Source organism: Toxorhynchites rutilus, chromosome 3, assembly GCF_029784135.1.
Source record: "Toxorhynchites rutilus septentrionalis strain SRP chromosome 3, ASM2978413v1, whole genome shotgun sequence".
Classification (NCBI taxonomy): Eukaryota; Metazoa; Arthropoda; class Insecta; order Diptera; family Culicidae; genus Toxorhynchites; species Toxorhynchites rutilus.
In genome coordinates, this window is record NC_073746.1 from 225,452,765 (window position 1) to 225,470,870 (window position 18,106).

The 18,106-nt window shown below is 37.5% G+C and overlaps 1 protein-coding gene across 5 annotated transcripts in view; it reads right to left on the bottom strand.

Annotated features, from left to right (window-relative positions):
• Positions 1-18,106, bottom strand: part of LOC129780295 (integral membrane protein DGCR2/IDD-like) — a 152,566-nt gene that overhangs the window by 49,372 nt on the left and 85,088 nt on the right. For all 5 annotated transcript variants that reach the window (XR_008743878.1, XR_008743880.1, XR_008743879.1 and 2 more), the window contains exon 3: positions 7,169-7,317. Coding sequence is in view for 2 of the 5 variants with exons in the window: in XM_055788372.1 (XP_055644347.1) it covers positions 7,169-7,317 (149 nt within the window). In the remaining 3 variants the exon portion in view is untranslated. The remainder of the gene's footprint in view (positions 1-7,168; positions 7,318-18,106) is intronic.

Consider the following 18,106-nt stretch of genomic DNA (forward strand, 5'->3'; position numbering starts at 1 on the left):
AAACATAGGATACGATCCTTTAGCAATGTCCGACCGAGCTCTAGCGAGCGTCGGACGGTATACGTCTGCCCGGGGCGTTACGTTTGCCTGGGGCGATACGTTTGCCCGGTTAATTCTTGTTTTGAAATACAATACCGCGCCACAATATTTATAGCCTACTACACATTTTATAAGCGGTGGTTTCTGTTGCAGTCGTTTTCTGTGGCGATTTATTCCGGGAACCATTGGCATGCTCTTTCGTTTTCTGAAGCTTTTTCGATATATGCACGAGTTGATCCCGAACGCAGGTATCAAGAGGGTTTCTTTTACTTTTATATAGAATTTTGTCCTTAATTTGCATCATCTTCCATAAATCAAAACTCATCCATGGACAAACACCTTCTATTTTTGCATGCATTGTTATTACTTTTGAACACTTTTGCTTCAAATCACGGTACAGGTTAACAGTATACTGAAGCTTTGCTACTGCATATCCTGCCTGGAAGACATCTGATAGCAATCATAAAATATTCGTTCAGTTCAGTATGGTTTAAAATTGTTTTCTGTACGACTCGCTCGTTTTTATTTCTGTGATCATGGATAGTGGAGAGCACCATACAGTGGTCAATGATGCCGGAAAAGATAGTTTCGTTCGTTACTTTTCTTATAAGGGAATATATATTACTGATTGGTCTTGTAAAAATTGTGTTGGTTACTTTAAAGTTATAACAACGCAGCATTGTGAGGTAGTCTTCAACTGCTCTTTTGTTCGGTTGGTTAACAGGTATAGTTATATCCCCAATAATGATACATGATGATCCGCTTCTTACAGTCGATAGTATTGATTCCAATGCGATTAGATACTGTGATAATTCAAATGAAGGTGGTCTATACATTGCGTGCACATTGAGGTGTGTGCTGTTGACATTGATGCGTAGGTGAATACGATGAAGACCTCCGGTATGTTCATTTGAAAGTTCTTCAAATGATAAAGTCCGTTTTATAAATACTACAAGTCCTCCACCAAGAGATTCTGGACGACAAGAAAAAATGCCCCGGTATCCATCGATGTTATAAAGATGTTCACGATTTTCTTTCACCTAAGTCTCTCCGATAACGACAATGTCAACTCCTCCAAAGTAAACCTCCAAAAATTCTTTTATATTATCAAACATTTCCAGCGAAGTCATACCTCTTATATTAAATTGAAGGACTCGAAGTGAACTACAGCTAGGCAGGTTTGGTAGATTTTTATTCAAATCTGAGAGCGTGTTGTAAAAATAATTTCTAGTATCGAATTTATGTTATGGGGCAGGAAACAACTGGTTCAGGGTTTTTTACGCTGGAATTCGTTTTGCGGCTGGCCCTTGTGGCGACGATGTTGAGCTGCTCCTCGATGAATCAAGGACTCGCTTCTGAGACGACTTTGACAGCGATTCAAGATCCTTTTGCGATGCGATTTGTTCCACTTTGGCGCCATCATACCGCTTGAGCAATACCTTGCCATCCCGTCCAATCCATACGTATTTAATATTTAAAGAACCCTGAACATCCTTTGCTTTTTGGAGAATAGTTTTTCCGAAAGATGTAATTTCATCGCGAACAGTGATTCGATTTGTTGAGGCGTTAAAAGCTTGAGAGACAGTAGCTGCCATCAGGACTTCATAAGCTCGCTTTTTCTCGAAAAAAATTTCCTTGGTGTTTTCGTCCACGAATCGCATGATGATTGGTTACTTATTCTTGGCGAGTTTTTTTTTCAATAACAACACATGTGCAAAGAAAACGATGGTAGATTTTCAATATTTTTTATTCTCGGATTTTTTAAATTCTCTAATTCTCTGCTCAAGTCAGTTCGCGTAGAGCATCGAAAGCAATCGGTCGCTTTGCTGAATTTCTTTAACCCCGAACTGTATATCACTTTCGGCTTAAAAGTGGAACTACGCCACCAAAAATATCCGATATAGTGCTTCGCCAACGGGCCCGACCTCTCTTCCGCACGATTGTTACGTAGTCGAGGTGATGTTCTTAATTTCGGTTTCCAGCACGCATTGTTGTATTAAGACACTTGAACTTGACGGCTACATCGAATTCAGAAATTGAAATATAGGGTGACAGGCGTCTCCACTTGATTTGAAAATATGAACTAAGAGTGTTGAAGAAAAACCAAGTTGCTTCATAAGTTCCATCTACCTAAATTAAGCGAAAGTGACGAAATTTTTCGGAAATAACCGCATAGTAAAAAGGGTAATATCACAACAGCCCACTTGAAATATTATAAAAGACATCATGGGTATAAATGCCTCACAGAAAAAAGCGTAATATTTCCATTGACCTAACATTTCCTAAAATAACTTAATGTCTAAACCAAAATACCTATAAGTGTGGAGATTTCTTCAGATCATGATACAATAGTTTAGAATTGCAATGAATGATATATTTCGAAACAAACCGGTCGGACCATACTGAAGGGTCGTAGCCTATGTTTCAAGCTTACCGGACAACGTCAAAAAATTCACGGCTTCGTACAATGGTACACGCGCATTATTCACCTTACCACTCAAAATACAAGCATAGAAATCTTAACTAAGTGTTAGTTAAAATGACGCAAGAAATACTATGTTGAGATTGATAAAATCTGTTGATCTGTTGATAAAAACATTTCAGTTCTCATTGATAACTGATCAAGTATGGTAGTATTTTTACATCAAAGGACTCAGATAAGAGATGATCACTATTGTGAAACATTTACCATAATACCTTTCACCCGAAACATGTTTACGCGGAGCACATTTACCCGAAATATATATATATATATATATATATATATATATATATATATATATATATATATATATACCCGGAATAAGAAGAAAACGTTCTGAAAAATCAGATTATGAGCTTTGTCAAAAATAAATACGGGGGTCTTCGTAGCCACTTGGTTACGCGTTCGCTTACTAAGCGATCGATCGTGAGTTCAAACTCAGGGCCCTCAATTTGACCATCTTTGTGTTGTTATAGAATAATAACGTCCACGCAACCATCATCAGCTATGGAGATCGATCCACGGTGGAACAAAGATCGATTCATCCATACAACCCCTCTGCTCTGCAAGAAACATCGGGCTGCTGTTCTATAAATAACCCAACAATGATCAATATCAACTGCCTCCGCTGTCCGGTCTGCTGAACAATGGAAGAACAGATAGAATACCCTTACGCCTAAATGGCTACTACATTGCAATTTACCATAATGTAATGAAACAGAAAACCTAACGCCTAAATGGCTACTACTACTACTATGTAATTTACAATTTATAGAAACATAAACATATATACATGTACACGATAAAAACCCGGCTCTGTTACAGGTAAAATGCTAATGAGCGTGATAAATAAATAAATGGGATAAAAAAAATTAAAATAAATACGGTTAATTCGATACAGCATGACAAAGCAACAAAAATACGAAGTAAGATGAAAAATTTTAATGACAAAATTTAGAAATGACTTCGTTGTTCTATTTATAGATATTAGTGTATGCACAATTAATATGTCTCCTTTTTTTTCTTTTTGTATTGCTCTTTGAGGCCAATAGATCATTTCTACATCAACACGGGCCTTGAGACACTTTTTAGAAAATGTAGCAAGTAATTTAAACATAAAAAATCTAAAGCATAAATGTCTTGTAAATGCAAAGAAATTTGTCAATAAAACAAAATGTAATATTTCATGGAATTTCTTCGTTCATTAAATTTGTGAATACCAAAATTCAATGAATTCAAAAAAAAGGGAGAATGTATATATCTCATAAACAAAACCATTTTCAAGTTCATAATACTGCAGTAGAATTCATTGTTTAATTGGTCTGATATTGAAGCGTAAAGAAATTAGTCACTCTTTTTCTAACATTGGAAAATATAATACGCAACACCACTTTTTCTTGTTATTGTTTTACTCACACATTTGACGAGTTTCTGGATAGGAATGAGCGTATCAATGTGATCATTTTAATAACGCGTATCAGAGTTAAATATAAAAAAAAACATCTTAGGAAAAAATAGTCGTGGATATTATATTCGGGTAAATGTTATACTCATCACATTTAATATTAATCTCATTCTGGTAAGAGTTGTATAAGGGGCTAATGTTACATTCGGGTGAATATGACATTCGGGTAGCTGTCGCATTCGGGTATTTGTGGCCTTCCGGTAAATAGAATTACGGTGAATGTCTTACGAGTAACAACTGTCTTTCGGGTAAATGTTACCCATTCGTCACCTTCCTTCATAATGTTTAAAAAAAATGATTGTCAATGTTTGTATTTTACTCAATAGGATTGGAAATAAATATAGCATGCCATACGAATGAAGCATACATTTCTTCATAATTCAAGAACTAATTAAGTAAACTGAACCAAATTTTGACATGTGGAGGTTTTAGGGGGCAAGAAACATTTCCAAAGTGGTTCAACACTCCTCCCACCTTTCTGAGAGGGGGGGGGGGGAAGGTCTGTCATAGAAATGAAACACACGCATTTCTGCATAACTCGAGAACTAATCAAGCACAATTTGGGATGTGAGGGTTTTTGGGTATGAGACATGTTTCTATAATGGTATGACACCCCTCCCTCCTCTGGAATGGTGAGGCGTCCCATAAAAATATTAAACATATTTCAACCAATAATATTCCACCCAAACATGACAATTGAAAATTTTCGGAAAACTCTGAAGGAAAAAGGGAAAATTCGGAAAAATAAATTCCCATATGTTCTACAATTACATAGCGACAAGTGCTGTTAGTCCATTTGATGTTTGCGTTAGCGAAATTGATCTTTGTTCGAAACTGGAAAATGGATTTTAATGTGATAAAACGCTCTCCTATATCTTCTTTTATCTATACCAATAAAAAAGTATCGCCGAATGTGTTGATAAGATCAGAACTCGAGAAGGAATTGTCCGATTAAGGGCTGTCTATATATCTATCATATTTTCTGTATAAAACATTTATTCCATGTAACGGAGAAACATGTTATTTGCAGTTAAAAATAAATTGCGTGATCAACTGAAAAAGTGGTCAATGCGTTTTTTAAAACTTGTTTTGGAGAAATCATATTAGAAGTGGCACAAGTGTTCCAGTTGGTTTAAGCAAATGCAGTAGGGTATTAGCCGTCCTATAATCGTGCATACGGGATCACAGACCGAAAATCCATAATTTTGTTTGGAGTAGGCTGAATTTAATGGTTATTAGTATTGATTTAAGTAGACTGTTTCCGCGATGGAATTTGAACGGTTTGCACACTTGAAGTCGGACAGGAACTACGAGAACTGATTTTAACCACTGCACTTTTCAAACACACGATTCAACGATATATTTTCGAAAACTTTTTACTTTAATTTTTTACACGATATATTTAAACTTTTGAGATAACTTTGATACAGACACGTTTCAAGCTGTCCTCCTTGGCCTATTCGCTACTTGTTTCCGTATTGATAGATATGGGAATTAAGTGCAAATAGAGATTCATCTCAATTGATTCGTGTCTCTCTATCGTGATCAGTTTCTCTCCTATCTGAAGCTTAATTATAGCAGATGCAATCTGATTCTAGTGAGATGACTACATATGAGTTCACTACTGTTGTAGGGTTTTTTGCGAAAACTCTTAATATTCTAGGGTTACTCCAACATAGACGAAACAACATTTTCTGGAGTTTTTTCACTCAATTATATCTTCTTCAATATGGGAATAGTCTATAACTATGAAATTCCTTCCTAATAAATATCATTGATCGTTCGTTGAGAATTCCAACTCAGCGTTAGTTCGCTGACGTAATTCACAAGGTTTTCATCTGTGAATCATCTCCATTTCGGCACGGCATCACTTTTATATGTATGCACAGTTCTGACTCGGGCATCCCTCTTCTGGTGTTATGTCATTTTACCAGCAGTGCCATTGAATTCCATTTTTGCATACGAAGAGCAGCCGCGATATTTAAACGTTCACTAGGACATCGAAGGTTCGATGTAGGACGATGAAGATAAAAGTAATTAATCTGAATACCATTTGTTATGTTTGATATTTGAATGCTGTTCTGTTGTCCTATTGCGCATTAGTGATACCCAAATTGTTCCGAAAAACCATTAGGAAGGAACTATGCCACAGGTAACCTGTCTAAGATTTGCTTGTGTTTAATTATGTAGAGTTACGACTGAGGTCTATAAGGCTTGTGTTGAAAAATGGAAACAGTGAATAATTTAGGCAAAATTATGCTGTATGCAGCAATTCAGTTTCAGTCCCTATTTATAGATTTGTTCGTTCTTAATAAATATAAAATAAATAGGAGAAGGTTTGTTTGCAATGTTTGTGGTTAATCGATTGAACGGCTATCTTCTAGTGCTATTTTAAAAGCTGTTGGTTGAATTCAAATTACAGCACATGATATCATTATATGACGAATTGTGAACCGTAGTATTTATAAATCACAAGATAGAATCTGTTCAATTAAACGGAACATGTGTCCATACATATACCATCTTTACATACATTTGTGTCATCTTTATGTTACCTTGTTTATGATGGAAGGAGTCTGGTCACGCGCTTTTTAACAGCAGTGCCCAGTGCATATTGTCAAATGCCTGGCAGCGATTGTAGTCAGTTGTTGCAAAACATGGGTAACACAGTCTTTCCGACCCAGCTTTTGTGTTGGCTTTTTGTCAATATTATATTACGCAGGGCGTTTTGACACCACTTCATTTTCATCCATCAATTGTGTAAAGCACTTACGCTTGTCGTTTCTTCATCACACTTAACAACACTGTGTGAATGGTTTAGATGTAACAACAGAGAAAAGTAAGACGAAGAGATTTTTTATCTGAATCTCGTTCGGGTCATGCGGAATTCATTTATCAAACTTTCCTTCTGAATCGATTTATCACGGAACGTTCTTCGGTCAAACCACACATAGTTTGAGATATAGCTTTTTATCATCATTTAACATTGATGTTGAAGTGCAAAAGAAAACTAAATCGGCGTTTTCCAAACTTAATCTCTAAATAGAAAATGGCCATCACATAACAAGCCAAGTCATGCGTCGGAGAATCCGATGACGTACATCCACAATTATAATAAAAAAGTTGCTCGAGAACAAAATGAAAAAATCAGCAAATATTAAATGAGCCTAATCGATACTTACATAGGGTGGATCACAGTAGATTGCTTTGCACCAGAGCGGCTCTGAGTGGTAACACACGCACAGACTGCACACGCCCGGTCCAGGTACGTACAACAACCCGTGGGCTACCGAGTTACCCTGGAAATCAACACAGTCCTCCTCCAGGCCAGCTAAAACAAAGAAGAGAAATTCATTTCGTGTTTAGTCAGGGCGCTAATCAGTGTTGTATACTTTTGTAAGTACAATCGAAACAAACATAGTAAATCAACGTTCCGCTCGTTAAACATACTCTCGATAATCAATGTGCTTTCGTATGGCTATAGCACGAACAAACGTATATATTTCAATTACACGGTCCGTCGAGTGGGCTCAGGAATAATCTAAGATGAATCACAAATGCGTAATTTGAGCGAAATCAATCATTCGAGAGAGAGTGAAGATTAGCGAAGACGCATCACTTTATCACCTGCCCGTCGGTACATGGATTAATTGCACCGCTCCATGTGAGATTCGGAAACGTTCAAACAATACGCGAATTAATAGATACGAACATTTGTAACCAATTAGTCTACTAGGAGTGTTCGAACTGATCGGCTTAACAATCAATTTGCCACTTGTAAAGAACTCAAACTGTTGAGCATGCAATGTCGTATCCAAATTGAATTAGATTTTGAACCAATATTTTCTTTTGGAAATTTACGCTGCCACGAAACTTCTATGGTACATTTGTTGGAATAGAAACTATTTCATTCAATTCGATTGTTTACATGTTATTTTGAAAAGGGACGAAATTTGGAAAATAACTTTTAAGAAGATTTCAGGTGGCCCTGAAAAGAGCCGATTGTTTGCATAGTTTTGACGCATCGGAAGCCAAAGTCAGCTGTTGATATTCCAACACAAACATTAGAGAAAAGAGTTATTAGAATCCAAAATACTATCTTAACATTTATATACAATAACGTCTCGATTATATCACACTTGAAACAATTTTTCGCAGTGATATAATGGAAACGTGATATATTCGAAACAGATTTTGTTTCTAGTTAGCCACAAAAGAGGCCTGTGAAAATTGGCTATCCGAGTTTTTTGCCAATAAGGAAGCGAGCTTCTATAACAGGGGTATTATGAAGTTGGCATCTCGTTGGGAACAAGTCATCGAACAAAACGGCGCATATTTGACTTAAAATAGATGATTGTAACTAATTTTATGAACAAATGAAAATTAAAAAAAAATACCGCAGGACTTTTTTGACAACCTAATATTTTGGCTTAAATCATTTCGAACACTCAAGTTCTCACAGAAATTATTTTTATGTAGGTTAAATGATCTTGATCTCCAATTTAGGGTGTTTCCACGCAACTAGTAAATGCAAATCGATTTTTCTTCATGAAAATCACATATAATCAAGACGAGTTTGGGTTTGCTGAGAAGCCCTAAGTCTCTAGTTTCTAATACTACCGTAAGGCGTAGAAATTATTCAAATATATATGTTTTTTAACGATTTTCCTCAAAGAGAAATGATTATCATAATTTAACAACCTCTGATCATGGTTTATCCGAAAAAATTGTTATGGTTTGTCCTGTTTTAGAAGCCACTATTTTTGAATGAAAAAAATCGAATTTGAAAGAAGATGTTGCATTTCTCATTGCTTGAGTTTACTGTCATCATATTGATCCATTCATAATTTAGGCTTTCTTCAGAATATTGCCTTTTCTCGGGGATTTTAAAAGTGTTCACCTCAATACACTCAACACAGAGAAACTAAATATACTATAAAAATACTGTAAATCATGAAGAATACAATATTATTAATATATTTTGAAATATTCGAATACCTAATTTGACACAGGTGCGCTGAACTAGATCATTCAAAGAAGTGGATAAACTATGATCATATTTACGACTGGACAAACCAAAATCATTTACACCACCAAATCATTTTTATTTATATATATTTACCACATGAGTTGTAATACAACATATTGTAACAGAATACAATACAACGTATCAAAATTATTAATGCAAAATTAGTATTCTCATAGTTAAAAAGCTAAAAAAAGGCTATTTATTATAACCTTAAATTAAAACCGTATAACACAAATTGTTTGCTATCGTTCTTGATTAATTGTCTTCTACTATTGAAATTTGATCACACATTTCAGAGTTTTCTGGTTGATTCGTGTATCTATTCACTTATTTCATTATGTCACTGAAAATCACTATCTCCACTTTTCTCTGATTGGCCATTCTCTATACAGGTCGGACTCGATTATGTACAGACTCGATTATATATTATTCGATTATATAAAATTTTCATTGTTGAAATTCGAACATATACACGTGTATCACAATAAAGAAAATATGTTTTTCAAAAAAACAATTCTAAAATGTCAAGAAATATCCAAACGAGCTAAACCTACGTTTTAAGTGGTTAAAATTGTACCGACCTAAACAGTTTTATACCCAATACACTGGAAGCCTGAAGAGAAACGAAACAATGCATCGTAAGCTACACCCCTTTTATACGCTGCACTTTCCATCCAGTCCGCATCAAGAGCATTTGCACAATATCAGTGTGGGTCCCAAATATATTTATTATATGCAATGGAAAAAGTCAGAAAATCGACTAGAAAGTAGTCATATTCTGTAAAACATCCGAAAACAAACCATATATATTTTTTTTTTCATTTTATAACTGTCAGTCCCAGTCAGTTAGCGCTTTTCTACCAAAAAGCTCAACGTCGGCCCCTAGGGACCGACGCGGGAATTTAACGTTTTAAGAAAAGTAATATGAATAATAGAATCTACACGATTCAACATGAAAAAATATGTGTAACGTTTTATCCTAAGACAATAAAAAAAATACAAAAAAATATCGAAGGAGGAATGTTTTGAGATATAAAAGTTTTCAATATTAAATTGAATTTTTGAGTAAGTTTTTTTAACAGTATATTCTGAATGTTATTTTTTTTCCTCAATCGATTTAAATTGGTCATATTATAATGAAAATTGTGATTCTAGGTAGTTTCCATCATAAGTACCAAGTTTCAAAAAAATCGTCAAAATTCGTCGGGTCAAAATTTGCTGTGTTTTGGCCGATTTGGCGTGGAATTTCTCTATAGTTGCCGCTAATACAGTCGTTTTCGTATTTGCTGTTGCCGTTCTGCGAAAGATATTGCATGATATAATTTGTGGATTAATTCTTTAAGAATAGTGGTTTTGGGAGCGTTGGAGATGTAATTTTGCTAAGAAATACAGAAAAACTACTCAGATATTTGAGTAGTTATCCAAATTGACTTCTTAATCCTCTGAGAATATTTTGTATGAATGTGATACGGTCCAAGGTAGTTGAATTTTTCACGCAAAATCAATGATCATTTTTTTTGAATAGGCAAAAATCGAAGCCGAGCGAAAGTACGCGTAAGCAAAGCGTTTGCCAAAAATTTACCGATTTAAAATTACGCCACAAAAATATCGAAAATCGAATAAACGTAACCTGTGGAGATTAAAAAGTCGCGATATATTTGAAACAGACCTCGTAAATGGCCTTGTCATCAGCGTGTAATGATGAAAGTCGCATTGATTTTTAGAATTCAATTTTCTATTGTGATTTATCAGAAGACGTGCAAGTTTCATAGGTTGATGACAATAAATGGCGATGAAACTCATATAGTGGTTTATTTCACCATGATAAATGGCAGACAGTATGTATGTCCGAAAGGACAATCTACGTGAATGAGCGAACTGTGGTGAGCGCAGCTTGGGTTAATACTCAGTGTTGGCACAGCTGGGAAATGCATAAATTATGTTCGTGGAAAACTGGCAGCCGATACGCTGTTCGAGGCAAAATTTCACTGTAGCGTTTTCAATGGCAATGTAATAAATTGTAAGTTCGTAGAATATAGCTCTGGGTTATCTTCTGAAAAAAATGGATATACACTGAATTAATTAGGTTGGTCGTTTTGATACAGTTACAATAGCTCAATCCCGGGAGCAATGGGTAAAGCAATTTGTATAACATTAATGCTGTAATCTTTGCATTTGATTTTTTGTGTATTATCGCTAAGATTCATGTAGAACATTGGTGCGCAGTACTGTGCAAAGTTAGTGGCCAAACTCGGGCCTAAAAATTGACGACTGCAAATGGTACAAACATGAACAGTAGTCGGATCATGTTGATATGCCTCACTACCGAATACAGACCAAAAATAACACTTTTCGGTGATAAAGTTGTACGTTTCATTTCAATCAGGGAGCGGGATAACTTCCTTTGTTGTTCCTGGCTACGTGTCTTTTCTCCCCCAAACCGGTATTGTGTCTGCTTGTTAGGCAACAGTAAAATATGAATTCAATAAAAGTGATATACGACCATGGCATCTTGACGCCGAACGACGCATGCCAAACATCGCGTGATTACGACAGCCTGCTTCCGTCACCGGAATTCCTGTCTAACGATGGAGCGCTCTTGCCTTGCAAATCTTGTTAGCAGCAGCCGGGTGCTGTCGGGTGATTTGTGACATAACTTTATGTCTACTGATTTTGGGGGTATGAATGCGAGATGAAAGAATTAGGCATGCTTATGAACTGGATTCATTGCTCGAAGCCTATGGCCACATGATGTGGAAAATTTACCATTTCTAGCAAAGGAGCGACAATCATTCATAAGATATTTTGCCTCTGATCAAGATGTTATGAAGGCTTTGTGCCGATAAGACGTGGACTGGGTATCAATGGTTCTCAGAAACACACTGAGACAACTTTTCGCGATAGCAACAATATTTGCAGATTTATGCTAGGAATTAACCAGATCGTTTCTGAGTTTGAAGCGGTAGCAATTATTGCGCGAAAGCCTTCCTAGAAGATGCAATCCAAAGTTGTATGAGTTTCGAAAAAAAAATCTATCAGAATGAAAAATCGGGGCTGATTCAGTCACAATTTGATATAGCAATCTCTTACAACGTACTAAAGGGTGTTCGGATCAAAAAGTGGTCAACTTAAATTCGCCGTATTTTTTCTAATCATTCATATAAAAAACCATTTCGTAGGTGTGTGCGTGTAGAATGATGTCTCTATTTGGATTTTGACATTAGATCTTTAGTTATCAAAATGGTGTCAAAGCAAGAGGAGCGACGAATCAAAATTTTGTACATGCGTCGTGAAAATCCAAACTACACGCACGCAGAAATAGTAAAATCGTTGAATGTGGCCAAATCAACCGTCACCAAAGTAATAAAAGTGTTCGGGGAACGTTTGTCGACAACTAGAAAGCTTGGATCTGGGGGAAATAGAAAGCCGGGAGCCGAACAGAAGAGTGGCTAGTGCTTTCAAGGGCAACCCCAACCTCTCCGTTCGAGATGTCTCAAATAAGTTGGGAATATCGTCTACAACCGTGCATGAAGCTAAAAAACGATCCGGACTATCGACTTATAAGAAGGTAGTGACTCCAAATCGCAACGATAAGCAAAACCTTACGGCAAAAACAAGATCTCGGAAGCTGTATACGACATTGTTGACAAAGTTTGATTGCGTGGTAATGGACGACGAAACCTACGTTAAGGCAGACTTCAGACAGCTTCCTGGACAAGAGTATTATACAGCAACCGGAAGGGGAAAGGTGGCAGACATTTTCAAGCATATTAAACTATCAAAGTTTGCCGAGAAATATCTCGTTTGGCAAGCTATCTGTACCTGTGGCTTGAAAAGCGACATTTTCGTTGCAACCGGGACCGTCAACCAGGAAATTTACGTGAAAGAGTGTCTTTAAAAGCGTTTGCTGCCTTTCCTGAAGAAACATGACTTGTCTGTGCTGTTTTGGCCGGATTTGGCATCCTGCCATTATGGAAAAAAGGCCATGGAGTGGTATTCCGCTAACAAGATGCAGGTTGTGCCCAAGGATAAGAACCCTCCCAACACACCAGAACTTCGCCCAATCGAAAAATATTGGGCGATAGTTAAGCAGAACCTAAAGAAGACCCAAAAAACTGCTAGCAGCGAGAAGTAGTTCAAAGCAAACTGGCATTCTGCGGCGAAGAAAGTGGATAAGGTGACTGTACAAAATCTGATGGCAGGCGTCAAACGAAAGGCTCGCCAATTTGGACTAGGTCGACCGGAATCTTAATTGAGTAGTAACCTTACGGCAAAAACAAGATCTCGGAAGCTGTATACGACATTGTTGACAAGGTTTGATTGTGTGGTAATGGACGACAAAACCTACGTCAAGGCAGTCTTCAGACAGCTTCCTGGACAAGAGTATTATACAGCAACCGGAAGGTGAAAGGTGGCAGACATTTTCAAGCATATTAAACTATCAAAGTTTGTCAAGAAATATCTCGTTTGGCAAGCTATCTGTACATGTGGCTTGAAAAGCGACATTTTCGTTGCAACCGGGACCGTCAACCAGGAAATTTACGTGAAAGAGTGTCTTCAAAAGCGTTTGCTGCCTTTCCTGAAGAAACATGACTTGTTTGTGCTGTTTTGGCCGGATTTGACATCCTGCCATTATGGAAAAAAGGCCATGGAGTGGTATGCCGCTAACAAGATGCAGGTTGTGCCCAAAGATAAGAACCCTCCCAACACACCAGAACTTCGCCCAATCTAAAAATATTGGGCGATAATTAAGCAGAACCTTAAGAAGACATAAAAAACTGTTAGCAGCGAAAAGCAGTTCAAAGCAAACTGGCGTTCTGCGGCGAAGAAAGTGGATAAGGTGACTGTACAAAATCTGATGGCAAGCGTCAAACGAAAGGCTCGCCAATTTGGACTAGGTCGACCGGAATCTCAACTGAGTATTTTTTCCGTCTTTTATACATATTGAACTTCAAAAAGAAAGATACTTTGATTTTTTTTAATAAACAAATAATCGATCATGCAATTTAGTTTGACCACTTTTTGATCCGAACACCCTTTAATCTCGACAAACGAAAATTTTGAATTGATGACTAGCAGCTTAACATGATGGAAAATGCACCTCCTGTAGCGTGGAAGAAAAATACCATGCATCATTTTTTATGTACTGTTCGAATGACTCACACAATGACGGGGATGACGGGTCACATTTTGTATCGTACAGATCAGTGACAATTGTTATTATGTCACAGAACTCCATTCTCTAATAAAATTCCACTTTCTAAAATATATTTTTTCGACACCATCCATCGTAGAGTTTTGGGCTTTGGGCATAGAGTTTTGTACAAAGGTAGGTAACTCCGACTTGCACATGTTGCAAGTTCGTCGTCGCATTCTGAGTATTGTTATTTATGTGTGTTATAAAGATAACGCTTGTCAGTATGATTATTAACTGTTACGTCCTTGCTGCATGCTTAACTATATTAGCTATGGGCTCCGTTACTTTGTTGTAGTGCCCGACTTCGTTTTCCTGAGTAGACGGGATAGACCTTCGTGCTCGTTCATGCTGTTTTTGGATGTTAATATTTTCAATTCTTTTTAAATATATTTGTTATTTTGAAAAACGTTGGCGGATAATCGGTGTTGAAACCTGGTTCATTTGGCTGATAATGTCTCCAAGTAGAAGAACCTATTTGCGTTGTATCCGTTCAATTCAAACATATGGATTCAAAATATGGACTGATTTCGGATAGAGATGAACAAATTGTAAGGGGTTGTTTCTAGGACACGATTTTCGACGTAGAATCACGGAATTATATTATTCAATCCGTTTGTTTATTACTTCGGGTATTATTTTAGAATGCATCGAAATTTCTTAAATAACTTTTTAGTTATTTAGCTTACCTAAATGGATGTCGCTGCCATACGTCGACACTGTATTAAATATATAACATACTAGCTGACGGCAAACTTCGTCCCGCCCAAAATTTATTTTTCGTTATCACATCCACGTTTTATTCTCAATTCGTACCGCCCAATAGCAATGCTGTCTTGTATACGAAAATTTTTGGAGAAAATGATCTTGTTTCGCCTTGATCGATGGGTTGAAACGAATTGCCTACTCTCAGATACACAATATGGGTTCCGCAGGGGCAAAAGGACGAATGATTGTCTTGTGTTGCTTTCTTTAGAAATTCAAATGGCTTCAGTATTCTTGGACATAAAGGGGGCCTTTGATTTTGTTTCAATAGAGGTTTTGTCAAACAAATTACACTCTCGGGGTCTGCCGTCTCTATTGAATAATATGTTATATAACTTGCTTAGTGAGAAACATTTTAATTTTTCTCACGGGGATTCGACTATGAGTCGGGTCCTACATGGGACTCCCCCAGGGCTCATGGGTGTCTGTCGTAGGATCAAACGAATCCGACCTGCAAGAGCCCTTACAAGATACTTTGAACAATTTTCCAACCTGGGCCATTGGGCTAGGGATCGAATTCTCCACGGAGAAAACAGAGATGGTGATTTTTTCTAGGAAGCATAGACCAGCAAAACCAAAGCTTCAACTTTTGGGTAAACCGATCACTCATGCTATGTCATTCAAGTATCTTGGGGTTTGGCTCGACTCCATCCACAAGATCTTATAATGTTGTATCGAACAACTATTCTCTCAGTGATGGAGTATGGCAGTTTCTGTTTTCAATCAGCTGCCAAAACACACTTCATAAAACTCGAGCGGTCATGGTCATGGGGGGCAAAGTGGTCACCCGCTTGATTAGTAGTATAACTATTGTCTATAGATGCCGTATTGATAGTCACCTTATGTTTGAAGAATTTAATGACTTTCGAGTCACTCTGTACTTCAGTAGAGCTGTCGCAAATACAAATAAAAACAGAAATTACTCTCTCATTAGCCATTCGGCCGTAGTTCAGTGCGCATGGTATCTATGGAATTTCTCGTGAAATTTAGTTTATTCAATCTGATATATTGGACAAATCATCAGTTTGGACGACTGTTCACATATTCTAGGAGAGGTGGACAGATATTTTGTTCAATCTCAGTGATTAATTAGCATAGAAATTATTTTGATGTTTGGGGGCAAAGTGGTCATAGCTGAATAACAACTTACAATGTTCTGTTCACTAAAGCTGATATACTTCATCACATTCTGCACTCGAAGATGATCCTTTTGTGGCTTGACCTTGGATAAATATGCCATTCCAACTAAACCAAGCCTCATTGGGCCTGATTCTCGAATACACTTCACGGTGGAAACGAAATAAACGGCACGCCATTGAACTACGTTTTACGTGTTAGTGAAGTGTCGAAGATAATGATGAGTTTTCAGGCAGAATGAGCACTTTTCAAATAAAAAATCATTAATGAAAATTAACCTCTTCGTATCAAACTGGTATTCAATGTGAGTGGACAACTTTGTTATCTTCGTGTGGTATAATAATCTCATACAAAAATTTAATCTGAAGATAATTTGATTTTAAAATGATAAATTTAGTGGGAAACTAATCTCGCATCCAGATGTCGACACCGTACCGTTGTCACGCGAATGCGTTTCATACCGTTTCCACCGTGAAGTGTATTCGTAGTGTATTCGAGAATCAGGCCCATTATGCGGAACTTTGGCTAAGCAACGGCTCTTGTAACTAGGCAGGTTAAATGGATCCGTCCACCTAAGATGACGTAGAGCAAAGCGGACGAATTTTCGCTGTACTGCCTCAATCCGTTGGTTTTTAATTTTGGTAGTAAGGAGACCATATGACCGATGAATATTCCAAGATGGGGCGCACAATAGAACAGTACAGAGCTTTCAGGCAGTAGATATCCCTAAACTTTTTGGCAAAACGAAAGAGAAAACCCAGCTGCGAAGAGGCTTTAGATACGTCGAGTGTAATGTGATCCTTGAAGGTAACTTTCGTATCAATCAGGATGCCCAAGTCCTTGATAGTCGATTCTCGCTGTAATTGTACACCTTCCAGACTGTAACCGAAGTGAAAAAGAGAGCGTTTACGTCCAAACGAAATTACCGCGCATTTGGACTTGTTTAGTGACATTCTATTACTATGACACCATTTAGCGAATGTTTCTAACTGTTGTTGTAGAAAAACCGCGTCTTGTGGCTGCTCAATCTTATAGAACAGCTTCAGGTCATCTGCATACGAGAGTTTGAGGCAGTTTAGTATGAAGTTGACATCATTCATGTATAGTAGGAATAGAAACGGTCCGAGGTGCCTTCCTTGGGGAACACCAGAGCAAGCTGGAAAGGGTTTCGAAACATGGTCTCCAATCTTGACAGACACGCTACGACCACATAGGTAAGATTCCAGCCAGAGTAACAGATCGCCATCCATGCCTAGTTTGTCAAGTTTAGCTATTGCGATTTGATGGTTCATTTTATCGAATGCTGCAGATAAATCCGTGTATATAGCATCCACTTGCTGACGATTTTCTATTTGACGAACTACATAGGAAGTGAAGCAAGTTAGGTTAGTCGTCGTTGAACGTTTTGGCATGAATACGTGTTGGTCCTCCGATATATAATGCGAGTATCTGTGCACTAACTCGTTAAGAATGATCAATTCAAATAGCTTGGACGTGGCACCTAACGCAGCTATACCGCGGTAATTCGAAACGACCCTTTTGCACCCTTTCTTGAACACAGGGAAAACATACGACTGTTTCCAACAGTTCGGAAATACGCCAGAGTTCAGTGAAAGATTAAACACTGTTGCGAGTGGTTTAGCCAGCGAATGCATGCAACGTTTGAGCACAAGTGATGGAATACCGTCACTGCCACATCCCGTGGAGGACTTCAATTTCTTTCCTGCTGTGCTAACCATATCATCGGTGATTAAAAACTGTAGCAAATAAGTAGAAAACAGAGGAACGTTTAGAGTGGCAGCTGCCACATCCGGCGGATCGAGTTGTTCGTCAGTAAAGACGTTGCTGAATTGAGAGCGAAACATATCGGCAATGTCAGAGATATTATCAGCCTCAATCAAACCGTTGGACATCGTTGAAGGCAGTCCAGTTTCCTTTCGTTGTTCATTTACGTAGCGCCAGAAAGTTTTGGGGTTATTCTTGATGCGTCTTTGC